This window comes from Ailuropoda melanoleuca, chromosome 10 (genome assembly GCF_002007445.2).
Source record: "Ailuropoda melanoleuca isolate Jingjing chromosome 10, ASM200744v2, whole genome shotgun sequence".
NCBI classification, from domain to species: Eukaryota; Metazoa; Chordata; class Mammalia; order Carnivora; family Ursidae; genus Ailuropoda; species Ailuropoda melanoleuca.
In genome coordinates, this window is record NC_048227.1 from 65,812,199 (window position 1) to 65,820,903 (window position 8,705).

The following is an 8,705-nucleotide window of genomic DNA, read 5'->3' on the forward strand; positions in this document are numbered from 1 at the left end:
ATTACCGACTGCAGCCACTGCCGTCTCCCCTCAGAGGGAGCTCCTCCGCGGCCGGCAGGAGTCTCCGGACTCCTCGACTTCCTGTCTGAGGTGACAAGGATCCCCTGGGGGATTCCTGGGGCGCGCGCCTTCCCTCCCGGCACGCACCAGAAGCCGAGAGCAGATAATCTGCCCCACCTGACCACCCCCGGACTCACACACTCTCAACTCTCCAGTTGGAGGCCGGGGCTCTCCCACAGCACCACTGCCACCACGCAGCACACTTCTTTCTCTACCCAAGCGTGAGAACCCCCGCTTTCCCCCTTCTGCACTCCTCCCTCCCTCTCTCCCTTTCTGTCTCTCTCATGGTTTGCTTCTCTCTCCAGCTTTCGCCTGGGAATCCTACTCGTCTCGGCGCGAAGGCTCAGGCTCGGAGCTGCGCAGTTCGCCGAACCCTCGGCTACCAGCTCGCCTCGGGGGAGCCCGGGGAAACACGCCGGGAGCCCCTCGGGCCCAGTCCCTGGCTCCCCATTGGCCCCCCGGTCCCCGCCCTCTCCGCGGCCGGGAGTGGCGTCAGCACGCCAGTCCGGCGTGGGGTTTAAATGCCCACAAGCGGGAGCCCGGGCGCTTCTATCCCGGAGCGCGGTCCGGGCTGAAATTGCCGGGGTGGGAGGGGAGCCTGCGAGCCGGATCCCGAGCCGCTGAGCGCGAGAGAGGACTTTCGCTCTGCCGCCGATGACTCGGGAGCTCGGGTCCAAGCGCCGCCCATGCAGCATCACCGCGCTCCACCGACCCAGAGTTGATGAAAAAACACTTAGCCGTCTCCGCTGTGGGGAGCCATGAGCTGTCTGGATGTTATGTACCAAGTCTATGGTCCTCCCCAGCCTTACTTTGCAGCCGCCTACACCCCCTACCACCAGGTAAGTGTCTCCTCCAGGCCGGGAACTTGGAGACCGGTGGCGCGCCCCCGCTTCCTGGAGCACCGCCTGTACCCCGAGGTCCGGGGCACCTCCGCTCGGGTCCGGGGCGTCCTACCAGCGGCGGAAGCCCCGGGGATGCGGGGTTTGCCGGCACTGCCACAAGTAGGTCGAGCTAACCCCTTTAGCTTGTCCACTCGCTCTCTCGAGAAGGTAGCTAAGCCCTGCTAATGCGTGTCCCGTCCTTCCGGGGAACGATCACCCGAGGATCGCGCGAGCGATCTGTCGGACTTCAGATTCTTCGGTGCGGGTGAGGGGAGATGCGAGCAAAGCTCACGCAGGGAAAACCAAACTTTGGTCTCAAAGGTGAGAGTGACAAGAGAACAAAAGCAAAGACCTGTCTCTGTCTTTCTGTCTAAAATACAAGGACCTGCGTTCTCATCCCTGCAAGTTTATCTAAGGAGTAATTTTTTTTCCCCGTTTCAATTCTCAAGGGATCAGGTCACTTAATTCCGGAACCAGAAAATTCGTTAGAAAGAGAACGTGAAAGCGTGGGTTGTATAATCTTTGCTCTGCAAAATTCTGGGGATTATTATCGGGCTGCAGTTGACCTGGCGGATGAGAGCTTCAGAGATAATATTTCGCCTTTCTAGAGCTGCATCGGGCTAACCTGCCGTCCACAAACGCACCTGTAAAAAGACCACTTAGCCCCGTTTCGGCAAACTCTTGAAGTTTCGTTTAATTATTTCAATTTCTCTCTTCTCCGGGCTGAGTCTGGTGGACCAGTTTTTCTTTCCACATGCTCAGCTGATATTGTAGAAACTGAAGATCGTAATCCAGTAAAGGGATAAGATCACACACCCGGGGGGCCGTGGGAGTCGGGAGCAGGTTCCAAAGTGAGGACCTGGACTCCTGTTCAAGAGAGACTGAAATACATCCGGACCCCCCACGTCCAAGTTTCTGCCAATTTTGATTGCAAATTCAGAATGTCCATTTGAATATTTCCTGATGAATTAGTGATGGAAGGAGTAGGTTTTGCTTTTTGCTTTTTTCCTTCTACCTCCCCCCCTTTTCAACTTTCCATCTAGGAGTTTGCTTAGTCTGACAATGTTAATTTGGGGAATCACCAGAATTCCTCATGATAAGCCAAGTGGGAATCTGGTGGAAGTGGTGATACTACGAAGTAACGGCAGTCTTTTGGCTTCAGTGTCTGAGATGGCTCCTTCCCAGGCTGGCACTGTTGCAAAGAGGAGAGATGGGTTGGTTTTCTGTCTTTTGGGTCCTTTCTACTCCCTCACCCTGGACCAACCCAACCTTTTCCATGAAGTTCTCTGTTCATTTTTGTATGATCCGCCTGCTTCAAGGCCATCTCTGCCTGCCTAAATGCGTTAAGACTGCAGTCTATTGCTCATTTCTAAGAAAATGCTCATTTCAGCAGCCACACGTGGTTTTTAAAATCACTACCAGACAGCCACAATTTATTCATCCTCACAGCCGAGATCTTCTTCTGTGTTCCTCATTATTACTTGTTTCCTCAATGTGCACAGAGATAGTAAGGGTAGAAATGCTCATAGCCCACTGGTTTTTCCTTACTCAAAACAGGATCTCTTCAAAAACTGAGATAGACTTTTAAGTAGCCAGTTTGTGGGCAACCAAACAAATATCAACTCGCATTTATTCACATGATCCATGTCAGGTTGTGATTCTGCATTTTTACCCCACATGATTCTTTCCTAAATGGAACTGTCTCCTACCTCTGTGACAGTTCTTCCTTTACATTCCTGGCTGCAAGGGGTAGATTTGGGTCTTTTCATGCTCTATCAGGACGATGCTTAAATCTTGCATCTTGTGCATCTGCCCTGGATTCTTAGGCAGGGGACTGTCAGGCCATAACTGGACATGGATGCCCTTTATCCTTAGAGCCTGATTTTAAAAATATACCTGCCCCGAGACTGGCTCTGCGGTCAAACTCAGCTCATATCCTGGAATCTTCTGGGACTTTTCCGCTGATATCTTCAGAGAGCTTTCCCTGTGGCCCGGCATCAATTTGGGGGAGACAGAGACACCAAGAAGGGCCGTGTGCCTCTCACGTGTGTTACTGAACATGGGGCTTAGGCCTGGCTGCCAGTTTTCCCTTGGGTACCTTAGGGATCTGAGGGAGTGAAGCAGGAACCCAATTTGCCATCTCCTTTGAAACTGACCTCTCTGTTCTTTCTCTCTTTGGGCAGAAACTAGCCTATTACTCCAAAATGCAGGAAGCCCAAGAGTGCAACGCCAGCCCCAGCAACAGCACTGGCAGCGGCAGCTCCTCCTTTTCCAGCCAAACTCCAGCCAGTATCAAAGAGGAAGAAGGCAGCCCGGAGAAAGAGCGCCCACCAGAGGCCGAGTACATCAACTCCCGCTGCGTGCTCTTCACCTATTTCCAGGGGGACATCAGCTCTGTGGTGGACGAGCACTTCAGTAGGGCCCTGAGCCAGCCTAGCAGCTATTCCCCGAGCTGTACGGGCAGCAAAGCACCCAGGAGCTCCGGGCCCTGGCGGGGTGAGTAAAGGGCCCGTTTCTAAGGGCGGATAGAGAGCCCTCTTGGCCTGGGGCCCACCTACAGGGGCTCAAGGAAAGGCAGCAAATGTCAGAGAGGAAGTGAGGAGGAGCTTGTGGGGAGGGTAAGTAAAAGGAGAGATAGAAAAAAAAATATCTCCTTGAAGACGCAGAGCAGAAGAGTGACCTAGAAAAAACACTAGTCTTGGAATTGGGAAACCTGGGTCTTCCTGCTGGCCCTACCACTTCCTAGCAATATGACCTTGGGCAAGTCTCTTAACCTCTATGGGGTCACTCTATTTACTGGTCTCTAAAATTAGAATCATACTCGCCCTCTTAACTATCCCTGGAGATGGCTGTATGACAAGTAGGAAAATGTATGTAAAAGTGCTGTGGGAATGTGAGGTGTCCAACACTGTTCCAAGCTGCGAGGAAGATCTTCACCTACGACCTCTCGAGGGCACTTAGCAGTTCCTGAAAATTTACCCAGAGGAAAAAGTCCTAGACCCCACTGGAAGCAAAACCTGCTGAAGTTTGTCGCTTAAAATGTATGTATGCTTTTTGCCAGGTTTCAATTACTTAGGAAATCTTGAAGCAGAAAATGTCCTTCAGTAAGCAAGTAAAGGACCAATTTTACTTTGGTACTTTAGTACCAAAACATCTCTAAGGGTTTTCCCCCAAACACATCCCCTCTTTATTGTTCTGCCCTTCTCACAAAGCACTGCTTTATCTAGCCTGGGACAATGATTTATTGGTCAAGTCAACTAAATCTCCCTTCTATTATGAAATCTCAAGCTTCCTTTATTCCCAGGGCAAGGGTGGGGGTAACTATTTGGTAAGATTTCTTACTAAACTTAATTTTTGATGTGTTGTACCAAGATGAGAAATAAGGACTTTGTAGTAAAAGGGAAACAAATATTACATTGGGGGTGGGGGAGGACAACCCTCACCCTCCCTTTTCCTCGTAAGAGTGTCTGACAGTTTGTGCAAGCCTTGCCTAGACAAAATCCCAAATCATTATTCTGGAATACAGAACATTCTTTTTATTCTGCAGTTGCCTAAATGTTTTTAACAGGAAGACTGTCCGCGACTTAGAATGCATTCTGCGCACATTTTTAATTCTTTAGCACGTGGTGCTGATGCCTTCCCTAGAGAGGTGCTCCATCAAGTCCCCTGGAATTAAGTATCTTTCTTTCCTTCCCCTCCCACTAAAGGCAACACGTTTGATCTAAATACTGTTGTTCTCTTAAAATGTTTCCCGGCATGGGGGTCAACAGTGCTACTGGCCATAAGAATTAGTATTATTCCTGGCGTCCCCACTTTAATAAACAAATACTACTCATTAAAATTTAAAAGATCTGTCCCTTTGTGTCCCTTTGCAAATAATACAACTGCCCTTTTAATATATCCGGTTTATTCTCTTGCGTGAGTTCTTGGGAAAAAAATATTTGAGAGAAGGTTTCTAGAAAGGAGGCTAATAATAGCAAGACTTTGAAATATGTCGATGGACTTCCAGTCTATCAGAGGCCTTGGAGGGGCACATTTTCCGGAGCTGGGGTGGCTGAAACGCGAGAGGGGGTAGTGAAATCACTAGGCGGCTGACCAAGAGTGGGTAGAGGTATCTTTAGCTTGGGGAGAGGCTGCGGGCTGGGACACGGAGGCCGCGTCTACCCCGAGGCCGCCCGGGCAGCGCAGCCTCGAGGCGGAGGAAGCTCCGTGCTCCCCAAGACTGGAACTGAAGGGGGTATCTCTCCTCTCTTCCTCTCCCAGTCTGTCCTGGGGTTTCCGCACTGGAGACCCGTCTGCAAATTCCGAGGAAGCGGCCCTCCTTCCCAAAGGGTTTCCCCCATTTTGCGATGCCTCAAGCTCGCGTTCGCAGACTGCAGCCCCCTCTGAAAGGCGCCGCCCCCGAGGCCGGGCTGCAGGTCCGCGCCCCGCCGCGGCTTTCCCTCCCTTTGCCGGCCCGGCGCGTTCAGCTTTCCCGCCGTGCGGGGTTGGCGCTTCCAACCCCCCCCCGCCGTGACGCGCTCCTCTCTTCCTTTCCTCCCCTCCGCCTCGCCGGTCTGCAGACGGCTCCTTCCCGATGAGCCAGCGCAGCTTCCCCGCCTCCTTCTGGAACAGCGCGTACCAGGCACCGGTGCCCGCGCCGCTGGGCAGCCCGCTGGCCGCGCACTCGGAGCTGCCCTTCGCCGCCGCCGACCCCTACTCGCCGGCCGCGCTGCACAGCCACCTGCACCAGGGCGCGGCGGAGCCCTGGCACCACGCGCACCCGCACCACGCGCACCCGCACCACCCCTACGCGCTGGGCAGCGCCGCCCCGGGCAGCCCGCCCTGCGAGCTCTCCGCCAAGGGCGAGCCGACCGGCTCCGCGTGGGCCGCACACGCTTCGCCAGCCCCGCGGGGGACGTGGCCCAGGGTCTGGGACTCAGCGTGGACTCAGGTAAGCGGGAGAGGGAGCTTGGTCTCCCCGGACCCCTCCTGCCCTGTGTCCGACCCTGGGCTGAGCCCCGGATCCCCCTTAGTTCTCCTTGGAGACCCCAGTGACCTTGTGGCCCAAAGGTCTGCATGGCAGGGTTGTGCTTCAGCAGGTGACCCAGTGTCATCGGTGTGGGCAGAATGAGAAAGGACACTGCCCTAACCTGGCTGGTAGAGATAATAGAGGTTTTTTTTTTCAAATTCAAATAAATAAATAAATAAATAAATAAATAATAAATAAATAAATTTGTTGAGAAGGTTCTAGCTCTGCGCTGTTCAATTCTGTAACCGCTAGCCACATGTACTTGTTGAGCACTTGAAATGCGGCTAGGACGAATTGGGATGTGCTGTGGGGCGCATAATACACACTGGATTTCAAAACTGTGTGCAAAGAAAAAATGTAAAATTCATCTCACGAATATTTTTATGTTGATTGCATGTTGGAATACTTTCGACACATTGCATATTGAACATATTGGGTTAAATAAAATATATAACTAAGATTAATTCTCACCTGGTTCTTTTTACTTTTTTCCCAATGTGGCTGCTAGAAAATTTAGAATGATGCCTGTGGCTCCCATTGTGTTTTTATTGGACAGCGCTGATCTAGAGGACCTAGAGCTAAGAGTGTAGTTCAGAAGCTTCTACAGCTTGGGGGTGGGGGGCGGTACTGTCTCCCAGTGACAAGAAAAATGTGCTTCTGGTATCAACCTAATTGCCAAATTAAATAGGTCTCTTAAAATGTAAAGTTCAAGGAGAATGTGATTTCAATGACTATTGAGTTTCTGGCTTAACGAGTTGAATTTAAAGGTACGTCCTTCTGCTTCCTTTAGTTTTAGGGCATAATCAAAAAATGGTTATATTATAAATGCAATCATTGGCTTGTAGTCTTGCCCACCCACCCTCCCTTCTGGTGAAGATTTGACACTTCTGTTTGCTTTGCTTTTACTTTCATTCATGCCCTTTGAATGAATTGTGACATTCACAATAAAACTGTGGTGTTTGTCTTTCTCTTTCCTTAAACACCTGTGCCTTCCCGCCCCCAACCCCCTTTCTCTCCCTATTTTTCTTCTCCTTCTCTCTCTCTCTTTCTTTTGTTTTCTCTCTGTTTTCAGGTTTACAGCCTCAGGACAAAAGCAAGGATCTGTACTGGTTTTAGACTGCCCACCTTGTTCCCTGTAGGTCTCTGCCTAGCACAATTGCTGACGCTCAGAGTGGGTTTGTAATGGCTTCTGATCTTGGTTTGCAGCTCGTCGTTATTCCCTCTGTGGTGCATCCCTCCTGAGCTGATCTGATGACCCCGGGTTTCCCCTTCCCTTTCCCTTCCGACCAGCCACGAAGGCTCAGCATCTGGGCCTCTCACTTCATGGATGAGGACATGGGGGAAGGCAGAGACTTCAAACATCTCCACGTGTTGGGAAAACCAAAACATACATCTACAGAAATTTTGTCTAACAATAATTCCTTCTATGGAAAGAGCAGATCCAAAGACTCTGAATCATGTTTGATGACTTTTGGGCAAATCACTGGAAATATCTGCAGTGAGCTCACTTAGATGATATGATGTCATAAGTTTTCTTGGAAAGAGGAGGAAAAAAAAGAGACTTTTTGGTGTGAATATTTTTTATGCTGATGTGAATTATGTCAGTAAGTAGTGTGACCATAGCACTACTGATGTCAGTATCCTCACATTTAAAATGTGTTTGTATTTGCATCGAAGACTGTGGTAGAGATGTAAAAGAGGCCAATTCCTTCTTCCTCACCTCATGGCCTCCAGCTCCCTCCGTGCCCACTCCCTCTGCAACACCCACTCCAGACACAAAGACACACTCTTCTCCTTTGGACTGTGAACATGGAAGCCTCAGCCTAAATGTGAGTGGCAAGTGGCTTATCTGGAGCCACCTGCCCAAGTCTTACTGAAATGCAGCTGTTGTAGGACAACTGTTGAAAACTCCAGAAATACATCGACCAAGGTGGCACTTCCCAGTGTTTGGCGCAACAATTGCAATTGCACTGGATCTGTTTTATATATATGTGTGTGTGTGTGTAGATATATATCATATTTTTTACGAGGAACATTTTACGATGAAAGAAGAAACCCTTCTCTGCCTTCTCTCCCACAAATTCCGTCTCTCCTTCCACCCTCCTCTGGATGGGAAAAAAAAGAAAAGCAGCAAGAAACCCCAACTGTCTCCATGAAGAAGAACCAGGAATCACCACAAGGGGAAGAAATGTCCACAGAGTCTCTAATACCTCGAATAGTCCTCCCAGTCTCTGTGGTCGCGATTTGGTCACTTTCATTTTGGCACAGGGGAAGGGGTCCATGCATGGGCAAAGCTGAAGGTGATGAGGAAGAAGAAACGAACAGTAAAGATGTCTCTTTACTACAGGGTCGCTGTGTTATTTCATAAAAAGAAAATAAATGTCTTAGTCTTTCTCGAGTAGAATAAAATAATTTATAGTAGTACAATCTGATGTCAGTAACTAATGTTACTTTATGTACAAAGTGCTTTTTGTTTTTCCAAAGTGTTTTGCATCCTGTGAAACCTGTTAACCCTTTCCACTTGACGTCAACCCTGGGAGTGAGAAGTTAGGTATCCCACCTCTGTTTCACAAATGAGAAAATTGTGGCCTGCAGGCGCCCAGGGCTTACCTGTCAGCATTCGCTGGGTTGAAAGTAGAGATGATACTGAAAGCACCACCCGGACACCACCATTCAGTCAGGCACACGTTTATTCTCCAGAAGAGAATTGTTGCTTTTTCTATTCTAGACTCCTAAAACAGTAGTCAGATAAA

At 50.0% G+C, this 8,705-nt stretch overlaps 1 protein-coding gene across 2 annotated transcripts; it reads left to right on the forward strand.

Annotated features, from left to right (window-relative positions):
• The first annotated feature begins 614 nt into the window (after nt 1-614).
• VGLL2 (vestigial like family member 2) lies at nt 615-8,393 on the forward strand. 2 transcript variants are annotated; one of them, XM_019804727.2, is made up of 4 exons: nt 615-899; nt 3,125-3,437; nt 5,504-5,874; nt 7,159-8,387. In XM_019804727.2, exons 1-4 carry the CDS (start codon nt 819-821, stop codon nt 7,192-7,194), a joined length of 801 nt encoding a protein of 266 aa, XP_019660286.2. In that variant the 5' UTR covers nt 615-818; the 3' UTR covers nt 7,195-8,387. The 2 variants fall into 2 exon arrangements, with proteins under 2 accessions (XP_019660286.2, XP_034524924.1); XM_034669033.1 differs by lacking the exon at nt 5,504-5,874 and having other exon boundaries at nt 7,159-8,393.
• Nucleotides 8,394-8,705: the final 312 nt, after the last annotated feature.

Coding starts and splice junctions, on each gene's coding strand:
- VGLL2 (XM_019804727.2), top strand. CDS start 819: ATGAGCTGTCTGGATGTTATGTACCAAGTCTATGGTCCTCCCCAGCCT. Junction 900..3,124: donor CCTACACCCCCTACCACCAG/GTAAGTGTCTCC, acceptor CTCTTTGGGCAG/AAACTAGCCTATTACTCCAA. Junction 5,875..7,158: donor GGGACTCAGCGTGGACTCAG/GTAAGCGGGAGA, acceptor CTTGGTTTGCAG/CTCGTCGTTATTCCCTCTGT.